Source organism: Ixodes scapularis, unplaced genomic scaffold (genome assembly GCF_016920785.2).
Source record: "Ixodes scapularis isolate PalLabHiFi unplaced genomic scaffold, ASM1692078v2 PGA_scaffold3__209_contigs__length_174095766, whole genome shotgun sequence".
Lineage (NCBI taxonomy): Eukaryota > Metazoa > Arthropoda > Arachnida > Ixodida > Ixodidae > Ixodes > Ixodes scapularis.
The window spans coordinates 40,013,298-40,033,151 of record NW_024609868.1 but is presented as its reverse complement, the minus strand read 5'-3'; the positions used below and the strand labels follow the sequence as shown (position 1 = coordinate 40,033,151).

Here is a 19,854-nt window from a genome sequence, read left to right as displayed (position 1 = left end):
GAGCATAAATGCCCTGTCAGTGTCACTTTAAGGTTTTATTCAAATGGGCCACTCTGGAGTTTGTACATGTTGAGGAGGGTGGGGGGGGGGGGGGCTTAACACGCGTTTCAGTGATACACCCGCTATCCCCCACTGAGCAGCGCTGAAATTGACTAAAGGGGACGTCGCCGGCGATCTGTTGCTAGGCCTGTCATGTTGCGGCGTCGCTCCCCGAGCAAGTGGGGCTGTGGTAAAGTGACCACCTTCCTGCTGTCTAAATGCGGGACACCCCGACCGAAGGTGGGGGGGGGGGGGCGGCGGCGGCAAGAAGAGGAGGACGTTATTTTCACAACTGAAGAAGAAAGTAAGAAAGAAAATTCATTCACACACACTCCCTGAAATCCTGTGCTCGCTGAAAGCATATTCTACAATTGTGAAATTGTGTTGCGGCAATTGTAATAGTTAATATTTTATTAAAGGTGTTCAAGTTAAAAACATAAAAATCTACTGCAGCAGACCCCAGTGTACCAAAAGGAACTAAGAAAACGTAATTTTTTCTTGGCGTATTATTTCCTGTCAATACTTACTCTTGTACTATAGTAAGTTACAGGTCAAGAAGGCAGCGGCAGGTGCCCCTCAAAGGGATTCATATATCCCTCCACCACCTCCGCACCCAATAGCGTCCCATCGTTTCTGTGACGACGTGGCCAACGCGGGAGAGGGTTTTGCCTTCAGGTAAATATTGGCTTTATTTGCGTTGTGGAAGCCACAAGAGGGAGATTAGAGTTTTCCCCCTCCGATGGAAACAAATACAACTTTGGGGGGTTAGGTTCCCCCTCCGATGGATACAAAGGCCACTTTCAGGGGCTCGATTCCCTCTCCGATGAATTCAAAGGTCGCTTCTTATAAAGGGGGGGGGGGGGGGGGGGGTCGGAGACAAATTGGCATCACTCTAGCCAATATTTATTCATTGAAGCGGAACAAGGGGCGTGACCAATGAAATATTCTTTCGACTGCAGATGGATTTGAAACGGGCGCATCACGCTTGTGGTGGAGATTCTCCAACATTCTTGACCTGTAACCGACTATAACATGCTCCTACACAAAATTAGAACCATGTTGTTTTTTCGACCGTTGGGGGTTGCAGGCTTTTTGCCTTGTGTCTTCACAACACAAAAAAAAAGAACACCTTTTTATAACAACTATTATGCATGACAGTATGATGTGATAATAATTCCAATACTTTATTTTCAACTTTTTGCGGGCAATTTTCGCTTGCAATATTTTTCCATCAAGGGGGAGAAGCAGAATGGTGATGTGCGTCTGTCTCCTGCAAGAACGACGGTCGCTTCCTGCAGTGCTTGAATAAAAATTGTCGTAGCATTGAGATTCACATGCTTACCAGCAACCTCTGCCCTTCTCCGTGCCCCGTTGTTCGTCGGAAGCGCCATAATTTGCATAGTGAATGTTACGACAATGTGAAATGCGGGACATTCTGAAAACTTTGGTATTTCTTGCGGGACGCGAAACACGAGCCCTCAATGCGGGACAGTCCCGCGGGTCGCGGGACAGGTGGTCACCCTGGGCTGTGGCGCCATCCCATGGCAGCCTTGCGAACTTCATATACGTGTGCTCCAACCTAATCCAAGGTCAGGGCATGTTCCAGGCAGGGGCGTAGCAGTTATTTCCCTACACTCCCCCCTCCCTTTTTTTTTATGAAGGAACCCCCTTAATTTGCAATGACTCCTCTATTCTCAATGCCCCCCCCCCCCCCCCCCGCAATTTCAATTCCTGGGGAAACCCGTAGCACCCGGGACTCTTACGTCTTACGTAGCGCCTCCCCCCCTCTTCACTCCCCGAGATCGTAATCAACCAGTAGGGGGGGGGGGGGGGGGGGGGGGGAGGCTTGGTGCTGCGAGGGGTGGCACCCCCCCCCCCCCCCCCCCCCCCCGTGACTGGGACGCCTGCGGGGCCTAGGGCCCCCCCGGTTGCTACACCACTGGTACCATCGCACTAATGAAAAACGTGACTAAGGTGAGGTGTTTGTGTCGTAGTGTTCGTTATTTTATTTTTGCCTTAGATAATGATGTTTCCTATTCAGCTCGCCTGTATATTTTATCTTGCTAAGTTTACCCCAAATTTTGTTGTCGGTCCTTTTGGTTCACAAAACTAGCGCATATTGTCATCTGGAATAAGGCCTTTTGCCTGAGTTACAGAGATAGAGCCTGCCCGGTTGTCGCAGTGGGTGGAGTGGAGCAGTTAAATTTGGTTTCGGTTTGAGCTCCTTGCGGCGACTGGCCAATCCATAGATATTGATACTTATTTATTGATATCGCTATAATCCGCATATTTTTATATATTCGTTAGGATATGTTTAAAAGCTACATATTGCTTATAATATGTATGAATGGTGTTGCAAACGGGTGCAAAAGCGATTAAACGCGACGCGATACTAGCGCCATTCTTCGAATCGTCTATTTAGGGCTGACGTGGCTGGGGTGTACGAGTACTGTGAAGAAGTCATGAAATCTGCCTGTATGAAGTAGCAGTCATGAAACGCTTCATATGTGTATCTGTGTTATTATTCCTGTGTTTCCAGCGCACGGAGAGCGACGAGCATGATCACCAGGTACGACCGTAACGGCCACGTTAGACGCAGCGCACAGCTTTCGTGTCGTTGAGTACGACCCTCACTGTCGTCGCGGAATTCTGTGAACAAACGCGACGTACTCGACGAGTCGTGCTGCAAGCTGGCGATGATGCCAACACGTTTCCGTTCTAAATATACCGTACCTTAATTTAATAAATCTCTGCTCCAGGTAGCCTTTGATCAGCGATTGAGTTACATGCGCGAACTTACCCGGTTCACGAGTTTCGATGTCTTTAAAGAACAAGAATAAAACCACCCGTGTGACTTTCATCACGGCTTCACGCGGAAGCGCCAGAAGGAGAGTATGTTTTCTTTTTAATAAGAGTCCTTAGTTTAATGTCGTTTTTTACGCCGGCTATGCGTGCCGCTGCAGGGCAAAAAAAGGCGGAGTAAGCCTAATATTGCTCATATTCTTTTTAGTTTTTAATAACACCGGCGTAGAATGTGTAACGGACACGTAGAAATATAAATAAAAATGCAGGGCTCGGATCCTTTACTATCGACAACGTTCAGTACACAACGGGGGTATTTTAATTGATCCCTGTGTGCAGAAACTGCGATCATCGCAGGATTACCCGTGGTGGTAGGGTCGCGAGTATCGTTGCAGCAGCATCATATGTGTGTACCGCGGTCGAACCCAACCAGAGACCCAACTAACCGCGCGTTTCGCTGCTGTGTTTTCTACCCGTGTCTGCTGCGCAGTATAAAGACAACGAAGAGGTTGTGCTATGGATGAACACCGTGGGGCCGTACCACAACCGGCAAGAGACGTACGCCTATTTCTCGCTACCCTTCTGTAGCGGCACCAAGCCCTCGATCAGCCACTACCATGAAACTCTGGGGGAGGCGCTCTTGGGCGTGGAACTTGAGTTCAGCGGCCTGGACATCTTATTCAAAGGTCTGTCGCCTTGGACTTGGCGCCCCCTCTCATCAAATTGTCAAGAGCCAATTGTCCAGCTGTTCACACTTTGTTTCGTCTTGCGTGATTTGTGTTGCATCCCCAGCACCTGTTGCGAAGATGCCGTACTGCGAAATCACCTTGGACGAGAGAAACCTACAGGATCTCACTTACGCTGTTAGGAATCACTACTGGTACCAGATGTATATTGATGGACTGCCTATCTGGGGTGAGCTGACGTCAGTTTCCAACCATGGGCTCATTATTAGTGATTCTCAGCAAAAGCACTGTGCAAAATCGAAGTATTTGTGCCTTAGTGAAATGCAGGCTACACTTTTAAAGATTTTCCAATTGATTTTCCTCAACGCGGTCGCACTGCTTTTATTTTTCCCTTTGCTTCTAAGCATGCTGAAGCGAGTATAGTGAAATGATGTGCAATTTCACAATTTGTAGCCCTTGGCTTCCACTGCACTCATTAAAAAGCAAAAAAAAAAACAAAAAAAAACTAATGTGTCTGTTATAAGGGGTTTGGGTAAAATAAATCTCACTAACTTGTCAACAACTTTCTATCGCACTTCAGATGATGAAAAGAGTGCTTGTGCACAGCTTTGATAGGTGCTCGAGGATCCCGGGCACCCAGGCACCCATAGCTTTGACTGCATAGCCGCAAAAAGCTGTCCACAAGTATAAAAGATACTGATTCTTTTTTTTTTTTTGTCTGAATAGTTTTAGCAAGGCTTTCTCGTGATCTTTTTTTGCAAAGTTCTATAAAAACTTCTTCTATCATAAAAATATTTTTAAAAAATTGCATATTTTTCTTACTTTACAATGATCACATCACTTCCAGATGTTTTAAACTTTTTCTTTTTAGCCTCCTCACTGTTCTCTATCGTTAACGTTTAATTGTGTTTCGTCTCCTCCGCCAGGCATTGTGGGGGAGCATGACGAATCCGATAACAGCTTTTACTTGTGGACGCACAAAAAGTTTGACATCGGCTACAATGGCAACCGCATCATGGATGTTAACCTGACCAGTGAAGTGAAAACCAAGCTTGTTCTACATCAGAAGATCACCTTCACCTATGAGGTGAGCGCCATATGCCTTATAATCGGTGCATACTCTAAATTGGGAAATGGCAAATGGGGCCAAAATTTAGATAGGATTGGAAACAACATAGCACTACGTAGTTATGCCTCCAGTCTTGTGTTATGCTTGACATAAATGTAAAATAGCTGCGACTCTTCTCTGCTCATAGAGTAGTTTGATATTAGGTAGAATATTAATACCTAACACTTGAATGCTAACTTCTTAGGTGTGCATAGTTTTCGACAATTATTTCTTCCATAACAATCAATGGAACTTTCAAACAGGGTTGGTGGAATATGTTGAGACACACTTAGAGCAGTGACAAATCTAAACTGAACAAAGGAAGTGATAAAAAAATGAAGCAGTGGTTTTAGAATGACGCAAAACCAAGGGGGATAGTATGTACGTAGCTTTATGACGCATAAAAGACCAATGAAAAGTGTTCTGTTTAGCTGGACTCTCGGATAATTGTGCTGTGTTTACCTATCAGTCAGTAGTGCGGGGAATATACCTAGTTCTAGTGTAGCAGTGAGCTCTAAAATTTTTGGGCAGGTGGAATATGTCGGAGGCTGCCATTATTTGGCGTTTTTGTATGGGTTTATGAGGAAGCGGCCAGAGTGCTAGCACAGTGGGTGAAAGCTCTGTTGCATCTGTGGAAACAGCTGTTGCTTCGGGGTAGGCAGACGTTGCTTTTGATGGGCACCTGAATTTGTTGCTATGGTTGGACCTTATATGCATGAAAAACGTAGTCCTTTTGCCTCCCTCCACCGTCTGTTAGTATTGTCTCCCCTTTTCTTACAAAATGCCTCTGTGCTATTTCATAGTAATTGTTCTGCTTATAAGTGTGTTATAGATGTCCTAGTGCCAGTGCAAAAGCACTGTTCTTGCTTAAATGTGCTTGATACTATCTTCACTATAAAGTGAGGATGACAGAATTACATTTAGAAAGCGATTTTACTAAAAGAATGAGGAACATTAGAAACATAAGCTAGCCTGTAAAAAGGTGTAGAAAAGAACAAAAAAAGAAAATGGGTTCTGTTTTTTTTTTTTTTTTTGTGCTTTCCCGGCGTTGGGTTTTTCACATTGTTTTGTAAGGCAAACGATGATTCAGTAAAACAGTCAAAGTACAGGCTAGCTGGTGGAAGTCAACCATTTCGTCGTTTACCCTGAGACTGTTTTTTTTTTTTTTTGAAGAGCAGAAGTAACAGAAAAAACACACAGGTCTCAAACTCAGCTACAAGTTTATTTCAACAACCTCATCCAAGTCGTATGTGATTGGTTGATGACGACGAGAACGAACTATATAAGAGGAGCTTGTTGAAATAAACTTGTACCTGAGTTTGAGACCTGTCTGTTTTTTCTGTTACTTCTGCTCTTCAAAAAAAAACCCAGTCTCAGGGTAAACGACGAAATGAATGATTCAGTTTTGTTTGTATGCCCAATTTTGATGTCATTTCTCATACCTTGACTTTGTATTCTATTTATTTGGAAGTGCATTGGAATGTTTCAGGAAGAAAGCATTAAAATCCTCTGAGGAAATGTCTTTCTTTTCAATGCAGCACAAACTGCATTCCAGATAGCTCGCAGTATAATGTAGGAAGTCTAAATTGTCGCATCATTGTCCGCTACTTGCACACCTAGAACTTTCTTTCTCTCTACCGTGCAGTCATGGGGGGAGTTTGCTTTCTCCCTTATTTGAATGTGGGGGTGAGGAATCGCAAAAAAATTATTATGTCAAAGTTGGGAGGGTGTAGGTCAAGGCTCTTGTTCACAAGCAAAGCCCAAGCGTGCCGAGTTACGTTTTTCTTATTTTCGTTTGGTGCTGCGACAGCTCCTTGAATGTAGGCAAACTTCCGTAATGTAGTGAAACAACAGCATTTTTGTGGAGTGTCAGTATAACCCTTTCATAGCCAATGTAGGAGGCGGTGAAGGCTTTTCTCCCCCGCCCCGCCCTTCCACTGACAAGGCGATGGGTTGGGATTCTGGTATCTCAGTATCTTTATGGTATATCACTGCTGCCACAACTACTTGGGCCACATTATTGACCTGTTGTATCTAGTAAATGAACACAAAAAGGAGTCTACATTATTCAAACTCATCTCCTGAGAGGCTATCTCGGTTTACTATGTGTGCTTGCAGTTGTAGATAGGAATATTAGGCTGTTGTATCATTTTTATGTCAGTTTTAGTGTCTCTAACAGCCCTAAATAATGCTTCTTTTTTTTTTCTTTTTAAATGCTGGTTATATTTTGCACAGTGCTTGTTTTTGATTACCGTAAAGCAAATCAGGAGAAAATATGGAGTAAGCTAACTTTCGGTGTGCAATAAAAAAAAAGAGTTGGAAAATGCTAGTTTTAGATTTTGTGATTTGCGGAACTTGTGATAGCCGGGAGGGGGTGATGAACCAAAGAGAACTGTCCTTCCCAGTCAGCAATGTTCGCTTATCTCCCGCCATGGCTAAGTAACACCGTTTCTGCCAAGGTCACCATCCTCCAGGGCCTTGCAATTACTAGAAGTGGGCCATCTTTTGCTGTTTTTTAAAGAAATAGCAAATCATGCCAAAAATAGGGGGCAGGTTATTTTTTAGGCGGGGGGCGTCTCCCGGGATATTACGGTAGTCTGCAGAAGGAATGTAGCTTCGTGGAACGTAAGGGAGAGCAGTGTATGTTTATTTCGTCTGGATGGCATCTTGATGTGCCTTGCATCAACTGCTGTCTGCGTGTCGCCTTGTTCAGGCAACACCGTTGTTTTTGTTTCTATTTCTTGCAATATTATATGCCTTCATCCACCAATTCAAAAGCTATTTGAAAAATGAGTTCTTTGTCTAAACTGCTGTCTTTCAAGATTTGAGAGTAAACCCCCTTTTTGTGTCCGTAAAATTCATTGGCACTAAGTTACTTACCGGTTATATTGACAGAGATCTGATTATGCAAGCTGCTCAAATATGCAGGTGAAAAGGAAGATGCAAATGCATAACTTCTGTTGTTTTATTTATTTATTTATTTATTTTTTTTTCTTTCTCAGGTTAATTGGAAGGTGTCTCATCAACGATTTGAGGACAGGTTTGACAAGTATCTGGATCCAAGTTTCTTCCAGCACAGGGTAAGTGTTCTTCGTGTCTCCCAAGTTTCGGTGTTGTCAAAATGCATGTTGTTTCAAGCATCTGTAATATTTACTTTATGGATAAATAGTTTTTCTTTCTTTTCAACTGAAATAAATTTAATGCAGTCATAGCTTGTCGGGTTGAGAAGGAACTAGATGGTGTATTGTAGCACAAAGTGGCCACTAGGTGTCATCCTTTTAAACTTTATATAATCATATGTACAGGATCTTTCAGAGAATGCCGGCCAGAGGTTTGAGGCAAAAACTATAAACTATGCGCAAGGCTGGCAGTGCAAAAAGGCAGGTTATAAGAAGCAGAAAAACTGTAGGCACACAATGTTAGATGCATTTTTAGGACTCGCAAAGAAAAAAGCCTGTACTTTCTAATATTGACTGATGTAGCGGTTTTCGATTATGCCCACTAAGTTTTTAATTGGAACTACGCATTTATTTGCACTAATTAAAAAGTTAATGATGTAAAACTACTTAAAATTTAACTAACGTAAATGCTACATACTTCAATAAATAGGTCCAGTGGTAGTGACTTAAAACAGTACCAGTCTTATTTCTATGTGATGCACAGTTTTACACAAAACATTTTGGCCAGTGTTTCCTGAAATAATATGAGCTGTTGAAATTCAACACTGGACAGGTGGCACATGCTGCCGCTCGATTTGAAGAATCACAGCCATATTCCAGCTCGGCTGCTCAGGAACGAGAAGCCCCGATAGAATGGGGTCGTTTGTATCCGTCCATCAATCTCGTAGATGCCACCCTTGCGCGTCGCGGAAAGGGGGTGATGGCACTCATGCCGGGGCCGCGTTGCACTCTCCGTGCAGATCCACTGGTTCTCCATCTTCAACTCGTTCATGATGGTGATCTTCCTGGTGGGTCTGGTGAGCATGATCCTGATGCGCACCCTGCGCAAGGACTACGCCCGCTACAGCAAGGACGAGGAGATGGATGACATGGTGGGCAATGAATGGCAAATCGTGCAAGTGGTAAAATTAACATCACATCTAACCCCCCGCCCCCTCCCCATTGCTGCCTGTGGCCGTGGGAGACCCTTTTCTGTTTCCACGCTCTTCTCTCCTGTCTCCCTGTCGGGGTAGTCAGCTGCCTTGCCGTAGAATACCGAGCGTGCGCCCACGTCGCAGTAAGCGCCCACCCCACTACCTACGAAACGTATGAAAACTAAACGACAGACACATTGAGAGCCCACTCCAGACTTTGGAACCCACCTACCGCGCTTCACTTTACGACAGACTGTGGGGGATATGCTACGAGCCGTCAAGGCCAATACAGAGCCTTGTGAGTATCACATGACCTGTGAGAGGGGTGCAGTTGCACACAGGCCTTAGAGTCGCGCGACAGATTCATGGTGCTTGATTGGCTGGGATGGTTTATAGTGTCCGCTGCGGTTCGCTGCAAGGTGAAACGGGTAAGATGCTCCTCCGAGTCAGCTACATTTCCAAGCACGCTGGTACAAAGTGGTGAAGCCCACGCTATTGTGTGCCCCTTTTGCATTTTTACATTCGATGCATACCCCATTTTTTTAAAGCTTGTCTCGAAATTTTGGGTGGGTGCTTGCTCGGTACTTTATGGTAATGGGACATGGCACGGCAACTTCAGTATAATTGGGGCGGGGCGGGGAGGTTACTGGAGGTTGTGCTTTTGGGCTTGTGGAAGTCTTTATCTTTTACTTTTTATCCGGGCACCTTGTGGCACCTCGAAGGCAGAATTTGGATACTTACATACTAAACCTGTTAATAAAAAATAGAATGAAATAAATTGCTTTTTGTTAACCCAGTCAGCTGCTAGTCACTGTTAATGAGCGAAAAAAATTTAGCTGATTTTTGGGGAGAAAGAAAGGGAAAAGAGGGAGCCAGTGTGTTATGCAACGGGCTATACGCACACTTGGCAGTATATTGGTTGCTATGTCAAAGGATGGTGGTGACTCTGGACAAACATTGTGGTACTCTTTCTCAGGTTGAGCCAACGTTTGAACGCCACTCAGCAAACTCCCAGCGAAACACTTGTCCCAACGTCGACCTAAAGCGTATTACAGTGCCTGCGATGACTGGTTCTGTGACCTGCATCCTCAAAAAATGCAGGGTAGTCTTCCAGTGCTTAAATTCTTTAAAGATTTAGTCAGGGTTTGGAGTTCAGTTTCTTCAAGCCAGCGTCACTGGGAACCTGACAACCGACAGTATTTACGAACATGGATTTGCGCAAATTTGTGCGCATGCAATTTCCCTGCTTCCAACACTGCATGTGCACTGAGTGTTTCCTTGCATCACCGCCATCTCCACACTTCATTGGATAATTCTGTACGCTTGCTTTAGAACCTGGTTAAAGGGAAGCTGAAGAGGTTCTTAAAAGAAACGAGTTGGAGGAGAAAGAGTCTTTTGGCCACCAAGCGCGTGTCGCTCGTGTGGACAACGCATGCGATTTCAAGCTTGCCAGGTATATTACCCCGCAATGACATTAGTCGTGATGTTTTTTTTACCTTTTTGAAAATAGCAAGAGTGCGCATGCATAAATTTGATGGGCATTAAAGATGTGCGAGAGCGGAAATTCCAAAAACTCCTTCATGACGTAACGCTCCAAGCAAAAAGGGGCTTCAGCGGTACTTTAAAAATTATTTTCTGCAGCCGCCATGCACCAGACTGAAAAATAATCTCGATATTAGTGATTCTGGAGGCCAAATGAAGACTATTTTAGTGTTCTTACTCAAATACAATGCAACCCAACTACAGTAAAACCTCGTTATAACAAAGTTGAAGGAGCGGTCGTAATTATTTCGTTATAACCATTAGTTTGTTATAGCCAATGTCCATTTCTTCCCACTATTAGCAAGCAAGGGGAATTATGATTGCTTTGTTATATCCATTAGTTTGTTATATCCCGTTTTGTTATAACGAGGTTTTACTGTATACCGATAATGAGAAAACCTAAAATTTCAATCGTTATAACCGAATATTGTTGTATCTGGACTAGAAATTTCAATTTTCAGTCTAGGAACTCTAGAAACTAATCAATATAAGTGGTATGTCGTTATAAGTGGGTTGCATTGTACAAAACTACTTCAGCTTCCCTTTAAAGGGATGGTGGACCGAAATTTGGACTTCAAAAAAACAATGCAGGAGATGTAGGCGGGACGCTACAATCCCTACAACACTACTAGTAAGGCGATATCATAAATGGACGGCTGTATTTCTGGAAAAAGTGGCCGAGATTGAACCAGGCCGACGAGGCGCGTGACATCAAGATACCTGGTTTCCTCCTTTCTTCGCTTCTGTCCCTCAAGGCGGCGAGGCGGAGAAGACGCGAGGCCTTTCCCTCTCTTTCTCGGAGAACCATGACGTCAACATTTCTGCCAAATGTGCCTCCTTTTTTGAAAAATACGGTCATCCTCTCGAGACACCGCTGTATGAGTGATGTTTTGGTGTTTGTAGCATCCCGTTGCACGCTTTTGACGCGTGTTTTGGGGAATCCAGATTTCGGTTCAGCATCCCTTTAAGTTGTACAACCTGAAATGGGAGAGAACTTACAATGGCCCTCATTGACTCCAGGGCCTCTGTTTATCTGCATTTTATTCATTGTACTCATCTTGTGTTTGTAACCATAGTTAATGGGTAATGATCTGCAGCAGGAGACTTGTTTCAGTATGACATATAACTTTCTAAAAATAATCTTATGGAAGGCCATACGAGGGTCTGAGCTTGGTAGGGGGTGTGCCAGCAAGGAATCTCACAGAAAGGCAAAGGACGACGCTAGACTAAGTCTGGTAGCCAATCTCAGCTGCCATCCTGAACCTTTCTAAAAACGTTTTACAGTTCTGCAAAGGCTCTAAACTTTTTGGAGATGTTTGCCTCTTTCTTGGATGCATCTGATGGCACTGGTGCCAACTTTTAGGACTTTTTTGGTCTCTCCCACACCCTCCTAACACCTTTAACACTTATAAATATGCCTAGGGGATGTCGTGTGCCAGTTTGGTCAATATTGAAGAGTGTCTTAATGCCCCGGTTGCGTGCGACTTGCACCCTTTTTTTTCTATGTGCAGAATCGTAATGCTTCGTGTGACTCCACATAATGTTGCAGATCGCATCCGTCACTTTCTAGTAAGCTTGAATGCGAGCTTGTCTGAAAGCACTAAGCTCTCTCCTCGGACTGGGTACTCGTTCACAATTGGCTTTTGCAACTGACTCCGTAAAGTTGATTGCGTAGTGTTTTAAACGGGGAGGGGCTGTGCACATTCTCCGTCTTGGGAGGGGTCGGCGAGTGAGGGCTGCCGTTGTCTCTCCGGGCGGCCAGGAGCGCGACCTGGGCGACGAGTATGGCTGGAAGCAGGTGCACGGGGACGTGTTCCGGCCGCCTTCGCACGCCCTCCTCTTCTCCGCCCTGGTGGGCACGGGCCACCAGATCGCCACGGTGGTGCTGTGTGTCATCCTCTTCGCCATCATGGGGGAGCTGTACACAGAGTGAGTGGACCGACTGCACTAGGGCATCTTCGACCAGTGCGTTTGGCTTCCCCTAGGTGTGTCCATGCGTTAGAAGCGGTCTTGAAGAGGCAACAGATGCTTGTACGAAAGGAGCTGGTACGTCACGTCGTCGGACGTTGCGACCGCGGCGGTAGGTCGTAGGAGTTCTTGCAAAGAGTGCTAACGAAGGCGAGCTTGCCACCGCGTCTCCGTCGTCGTGGCGTCCCAATTCCCAGCCGCTGAAGTTTCTGTGGACTGTCGGGCCGGAGGGGGACCGTGGCAGAATGGGTATCTGCCGCTCACGCCTCCGCCGTCGTGCCACTGCCAAGATCGTGGCAGGCAACAGCGCGACACTTCTCTGACGTTATCAGGGAGAAATTGAAAGACCATAACTGTGCTTGGAGTCATACATAAGCCGCGCCTAAAGTATTGACATTCGACACTTCAACCCCCATTTTGTTGCCAAGTGGGAGCGGGCACAACGGTTGATAGTTATTACTAAAAATTGCCAGTTGCTGAGCATTGTGTACGGCGTCGGGAAGCTCGGGCCGCGTCGTTTTGCTTTGTTGCAAACCGTTCAAACGTTTCTTGGGATGGAAAAGTATTTCCTGCGATTTCAGACGAGCCTTCGGACAACCGACGGCAGTGCTTTGATGCGGCAATTTAGCCGATGTGTCATTGCTCCAAAGATTATTAGTGACTCCAACTGCACCCAGCATGGCCGAAAAAAAACGAATGGCGACTTTTTGTAAGCGGCATTCGTCGAAACTGCTGGATTGTGCCCGTGGGTGGTATCAAAGGTTTGTGTTAAATGCTAGCCTGCGTGGTCTAAATGTATTGCATCAGACTCTAGTGTACCGACCTAGTTAGCGTGGACACAGTTACCTGTTTTTTTCATTCTAGAAAGGATGAGGTTTTATGGGTGGTAAACTTTGTTGTCCGACACCAACTCGAACGAGAAAACAGTGAAATGGAGCGGATGTCGCGTTAATGCCATCTGTGTCGTACGGTGCATTCTTCGTGGCGTGAGGTTCCATTTGCTTTCTTTCAGTCAGAGAGATTGAGAGTGACGAATGAGTAAAATGGGTTTGACCCCTGCCTGCAGGAGGGGCTCCCTTTTGAGCACGGCCATCTTCGTCTACGCTGCCACGTCGCCAATCAATGGCTACTTTGGGGGGAGCCTCTACGGCCGGATGGGAGGTCAGCAGCCAAGCCCCTTTCGCATTTTTCTTGTTGACTCGTTCGTGTGGACAGTCTAGACCAATGGTCTTCCTTCTTCCTCTTGCAGGGAAGCAGTGGATCAAGCAGATGCTCATGAGTGCCTTCATTCTTCCGGCACTTGTGTGTGGTACTGCCTTTGTCATCAACTTCATTGCCATCTACTACCATGCTTCTAGGGCCATTCCTTTTGGCACCATGGTGGGTACTTCATTTCATGTCGCTGGCTGCCCGGCTGTTGGTGGCCTCATCTGGCAATTTTATACCGTATTTACTCGCATAATTAACGCACCCCCACCATGGCATCGATTTGGACTTTGTTTTCCCTCTCGTGTAATGAACGCACCTCCACCTTTCGACTCCGCGAGTCATGAACTGCGTCTGATTCAGCTAGTCCCCGAGCCAATTTTCTTTTGCCGCCAAGCTGCCAGGCCACCCCAAACCAAGCCAAGCATAGCATTACACGCTTTCATGACTGCAAGTGTGTGGTTCCGGAAGTGATCGACAGTGAAACCGAGCAGCGCGCACACCTAACGAAATTGGGGTCGAGGAATTGCCCGGCCCTGGACACGTTTCGCACACAGAATGCATTGATGTCAACAAACACGTGGTCGTCTGTGGTCTGCTTTCGGACAGTGAAATCGTGAAAGTGGTTAGGCCTAAGGTGGGCTGCGTCGCTCTCCTTGTCGACTGAGCTTCATAGGGCGCCTTTCCTCCGGAAAAAGTCATGCCGAAAGCGCTCATAAAAGGTTTGCAATTTATAGAGCATGATTACTGTGGCGCGCCCACAACCAGTCGTGGGTGCACCTCTGTCAGTGGAGACGTACCCTGCCGTGTCATATTGGCACCTAAAATTACATTTTTGCAGAGTGCGTAAATAAAAAAGTTTACCCCGTGTAATAAACGCACCCCCAAATATGTATCAATTTTTCGGAAAAAAAAGTGTGTTCATTATGCAGGTAAATACGGTACTCAATATTTTGTCTTTCCTTTTTGATGTTTTTGAAACTGCTGCTCACCCTTTGGGAAAATGCTATAAGGTACCGTGGGTGGTTACTCTTGTGAGATGGGGTGATAGATAGCACACATTTCAAAATCTGTTTTACGGTAATAGTCGAAGCACTGTGTTTTTGCAATACACTCTAAAAAAAAGCCCGTGCGTCTGCTTTCCCGCACAACACTCGGAGAGCAAATCACCGCAACTTATGGAGGCAGCGCAGCGAATGACAATGCGGAAACATATGTTTAGACCAAAAAGTGCAGACTGAGTTGTGACATTAAACAATGCAAGCGTAACGTTTTGCATTGCTTAATATCACAACTCGGACTGCGTTATTTTGTCTAAACATGTGTCGGCGTTGTCATTCACTGAGCTGCTTCCGTAAGTTGCGGTGATTGGCTCTCCGAGGGTTGTGCGTGAAAGTAGATGCACAAACTTTTTTTAGAGTGTAGCCACATGCAGAGGCAGACGGCGGTGTTTCCAGAGGTGGGGTTCGCATATCAGATGTTGGAGAAAATCCCCCCACCCTGTTTTTCACCCTAAACTTTGAGACATGCAGAATTCAAGGGAGGGGAGGGGGGGGGGGGGGGGGGGGGGGGGGGGGGGGGGGGGGGGTCACGACGTTCGTATCCCCCCTTGAATCTGCCACTGGCCACGTGCATATACTGATGGACACTAACTTACTTGCCCACAAAACCATAAGCTTCGTGGCAAAGCCTAAGGCACGCTTGTACTCACTTTGATTAAGAGTTGTTACTTGTCTGTGCAGACACACTGTACTGTCTCTGTGTAGAGCTTGAAAGCAGCACTACAGCTGCACAGATGAGTGATAGGATAGGTTTATTTCCAATTTTTCCACAGCGTACATCACGAGTGCTTGTATTTGGATGTATGACCGATTGTGTGACTAGCGGCACATGGCTAGTAACGCCTAACTATACTTGGTGGCAACTTTTTTCTGGCCATGAAGCCGAAGCTATGGGCACCCCTGCGATTGTGCAACTGCAGCCCCGATCGAACCTGCACAAGCACGGCTTTCATTTCCGAAATGCCAGAGAAAGGTGTCCCCAAGTATAGTGATGGGTGATGTGTTTTGAGCTATGTTTTCCGAGCGATGTGCTACAGGCTTCTCAAGCGACCCGCACTGCCGTGGCCTGGCTTTCCGAGCCTTCCGATGAGTGTCCCTCCAGAGCGTGACACCTACGTCCTCGCAGGTGGCGGTGACCTGCATCTGCCTCTTCATCATCCTACCGCTGACGCTGGTGGGCACGGTGCTGGGGCGCAACCTGGCAGGCCAGCCCAACTACCCGTGCCGCATCAACGCCGTGCCGCGCCCCATTCCTGAGAAGAAGTGGTTCATGGAGCCGTCGGTCATCGTGGTCCTCGGAGGCATCCTGCCCTTCGGCTCCATCTTCATCGAAATGTGGGTTCTCCCTTTGCATCTATGCTCCTGGCTCGACAGAACCCGTTAACATGTGGAGTGTGATTTGCACATTTGTGTTGACCGTGCCAAACGTGTTGCAATGTCTCGTAACCGCCGGCACACTAGCACAACCTATTCTTTTACCGTGGGCTCAAAATGATTTTTACAATGTTACAAGCGACTGTTTCTCATAAATGGTGCATAGATTTGATTTTGCAAATACTGCGAAACCTTTAGTCTGCTTATACGTAAACTGGAAGTGTTCCAGAGACAGCCGATGGGTGGTTATGAGAGACCATGAATAACTTGGCACACTTGGGACATTGGACGCAAATGTGTGAACCAGCGTTTAATTAAAATAATAATCTAGCGTGAAACCCCGACTGAATGCCCAACCCCGAAAGTGGACCATCCTGTGTATCTGGCTGATTATTCGTAGAGGTAAAAACACCAAAGCGAAAACCTGATCAAACTGATGTGACATACGGCGGTGCTTCCTATAGCCGCCATGGTCCCGGCTGAAAGAGAACATGCTACGATTCCAAACTGGGTAGATTAGATGGAGATGCCTCAAACAAAATATAAAGTGACCACTACGGTACATTTTAAGATCACCTTTTCATAAGGCACTTTGCGTGCCCTAAGCATCCTTACAATTGTGCCTGGTCTTTTTCCATATTAAAAACGTTTCCAGATGTTTCATTATGTTCCTGTTCCGAGACATATTTCAGACAAGGGGTGCGTGTCGCTTTTTCGGTAGCGATAATGACCATGCTGATTGGAGTTGTGGGTTTCCTAAAATGTTTAGGGTGCGTGAATCGAGTTTACGTCATAAAAAACACAAAAACAAAACAATTATAACATACACATTTTAGGGCTCTTTTAAGCAAGTTTTATTTTACCACTATCCTACCAAAATTATTGTGATAAATAGTTGCAGCAGCCACAATTTTCTCTCCTTTGGCAGGTACTTCATCTTCACTTCCTTCTGGGCCTACAAGATCTACTATGTGTATGGCTTCATGCTGCTGGTGTTCCTGATCCTGACCATTGTCACGGTGTGCGTCACCATTGTGTGCACCTACTTCCTGCTAAATGCGGAGGATTACCGATGGTGAGACAGGTTTTCGTATTCATTTAGAGGGTACTACAGACCATTTAATAAGGCCCAAGTAGGAGGCGGTACAAGAAACAAACAAAGAACAAAACCTTGTATATACAGAAAGAAATATGTCGCCATACAGTTCAAGGTAAAGAGAAAAGGGTAAACAAATCAGTAAACAGGCATTCATACAGTATCATTTACGCGGTAAATAATTGAACCATCAATCAGCTCGAGGCTACGCCAGATATGAAAGCAACATGATCTCAACGAACAAAGGATGCCAACTTACACAACCTTTAGATGAGATATAGCATGAATCTGTAAAATAAATAAACAAAGCTGTTATGCTGGAGGCCATATATTTAAGCACGTTAATGCGAGCAAAGATGCGAGTTAAGGAAAACTGATGCCTATGCCACATTTCTTACGCTAAGGAGGCAAAAATATTGCAGCGGGTCTAAGCGCAGCTGGCATTTTTGAAGGGAAAATAAAAATGCAAGGTTTCCTCCGACACATCCGGTCACTGATGCACAAACATGTCCTGTTCCAGGCAGTGGACAAGTTTTCTTTCGGGTGCTTCGACTGCGGGATACGTCTACCTTTACTCCTTCTACTATTATTTCTTCAAAACAAAGTGAGTACGCTACCGGGAGATACAGATTCCTTTTTCTGGCATGTGCTTACACTGACTCAGTTTGCTTAAATTTATTCCTTCGATTATTCAACTGGTTTGGGTGGGTGTCCATCCACTGTTTTGTCCTTGTTTTCCCCCAATGTTTTGTGAGAATTCAACAGGTATACATACTGTATCAAGTTTGCTTCTTTCCCATGGAATTCTTCAGTTTACATACGTCTTACTTTAGTGCTTTTAAAGTTTAACTTTTTTTTGCCAGAACTGAAGCCATATTTTCTCATTTTGTCCAAAATTAAAGCAAACTGGTGCTGCATAGTATCAGTTTGCTGCTTTCTCAGTTGCCCTTTGAAACTGAGAACGCAGTTTTAGAGTAGTGTCTGAATCGTAACAAAAGGGGCCCTATTCTAACCAACGTGTAACCACCATTTCAAACTAGTGTAGTATAAAATGTCGGCAGCTAATGGCTCTTGAAATGGAATTGTGTGTTGAACTCTTCTTATTTAGAGAATCCTGATTGTGGCTGGATGTTTTCAACGACTGCCAACTTCCATTTCAGAATGTACGGCTTGTTTCAAACCGTGTTTTATTTTGGCTACATGGCCCTCTTCAGCTTCACTCTGGGAGCCTTATGTGGTGAGTGTTCCTGTTCCTTTTCCCCTCTTTCACCAGGCTACCTACCTTTTTCTATGATGTTTGACTTCACTGGGAACTTCACATAAAGTGCAAACTGCAATCAAGTTGTCAAAATAAACGCGAGTTTGGTTAGAGGAGTTGATGTGCCAACACATAGGCACTAGGTGAAAGTATAATATACAACTGTATTTAGTTGCGTTGAGAAACATGACGGTCAAGTCTGCTACCTTCTGATATACTGCCGTACAAGGCTGAGCGGTGAGGTGCTTGGGGAAAGGACATGGTAGCTAAGATGAGCAAATGAAAAAGGAAAGAGAGGAAAAAGCATTCAGTCACATCGAATACTAGTTACCTAGGCACATCTATCAGGTTTTGCTCTTTAAACTTAGTAACTTCTTGAATGCACTATACTTTGTTTCACCTTACGATGGACTGCAGCCATCCCCAATGCCGTGTGAACGTCACGTGGTCTTCGGGAGGGGCGTAGTGGCGTGTGGGGTGCGTAGTCACACAAGATGTTTACAGCGCTGGATTTGCTACAATTACTCAAAGTGTCTGGTGTGATCCATCGTGAGGTGAAACAGAGCGCAGCTGAGTCACTGTTGCACCTTTTCACGACTTCTTTTGGTTTGTTGCAGGTACGTTTGGGTACATCGGTACAAGTGTGTTTGTCCGGAAGATTTACTCTACCGTCAAGATAGACTGAAAAAAAAAAAAGAAGGTGGAGAAGCTTCATTGTTTCCTAGTTCAGGAACTGCAGTGCACAAAAGTGAGGCGTGTGCCATCCAGTTTTTTCATGTCGCCACCTGTGTTTAGGAGAGGTCGAACTTCCGTGGCAAGCTGCATTGCCCGTTTCTGGATTCCTTGCTTGTGTGTTCTTTTGGGGGGGTTCTTTTTCAACTTGTTCGTTATTGAGGAAAAAGAAGCCCAAGCCTGCTTTTCTTGTTGAGTCAGTCAGAAAGGCAGTTATTCACTTGTGAGGTCGTACATGTGGATGGGAGCTCGAGAGCTGTGTTTTGGAAAGCTCAAATGTGTTCTTCTCTCGTCAAAAGTTGCAATCTTTTTTTCTTTCTTTTCTAGAAGCTTCGCTATTTGACCAAAGTTGGTTACCTTGAAATAGGCTTCTTGTTTTATCTTTGATTTTATTTATATCCCGTTTCCAGTTGAATTGGAAAAAATACAAGGTGTTTGAATGCACTTTAAAGCTTGTCTGTATGATTCGAAATATTTTTTTTTAGTATGTATGTCTGGTATGTATTGATTTTGCGTTTATTCTCGAACAGCGTTGTGTAGCAGTCTCCCAGTTCCCGCTGGCGTGCATTTGTGGCATGTCTTGCGAGCTTTACGTTGAGGGAATTTTGGGGCAAATGACTTCTTGTACATACACATGTGCAGTCAGCTTGCATCATATTGATGAAAGCATTGGAAACACTCTGCACAACGTATGCGTGCTGTGGAAATAACTTTTTGGTGTAACTGAGTGAACCTTGTACCTTTTTTTGTTGTTGTAAAGGGAATCTTGATTCACTCTAGTATGTGTATATAGTATTGATCATCGCTCCCTGAAAGATAAACAAGATTTCTGTGTGCAATGAAAGTGTATGTTGAACTAGCACGAATTAAACCGAAGTGATTTCAAGTA

The 19,854-nt window shown here is 45.1% G+C and overlaps 1 protein-coding gene across 2 annotated transcripts; it reads left to right on the top strand.

The window, feature by feature from the left end:
• Positions 1-2,430: 2,430 nt before the first annotated feature.
• On the top strand, positions 2,431-19,854 carry LOC8038793 (transmembrane 9 superfamily member 3). Of its 2 annotated transcripts, none has more exons than XM_002412892.4 (14): positions 2,431-2,608; positions 3,332-3,527; positions 3,634-3,756; positions 4,454-4,614; positions 7,638-7,715; positions 8,555-8,686; positions 12,033-12,199; positions 13,305-13,399; positions 13,488-13,618; positions 15,632-15,840; positions 16,808-16,954; positions 17,496-17,579; positions 18,136-18,212; positions 18,851-19,854. In XM_002412892.4, the coding sequence occupies exons 1-14, from the start codon at positions 2,531-2,533 to the stop codon at positions 18,916-18,918; spliced, it is 1,746 nt and encodes a 581-aa protein (XP_002412937.3). In that variant the 5' UTR covers positions 2,431-2,530; the 3' UTR covers positions 18,919-19,854. The 2 variants fall into 2 exon arrangements, with proteins under 2 accessions (XP_002412937.3, XP_029844848.2); XM_029988988.4 differs by having other exon boundaries at positions 2,467-2,608; positions 8,555-8,716.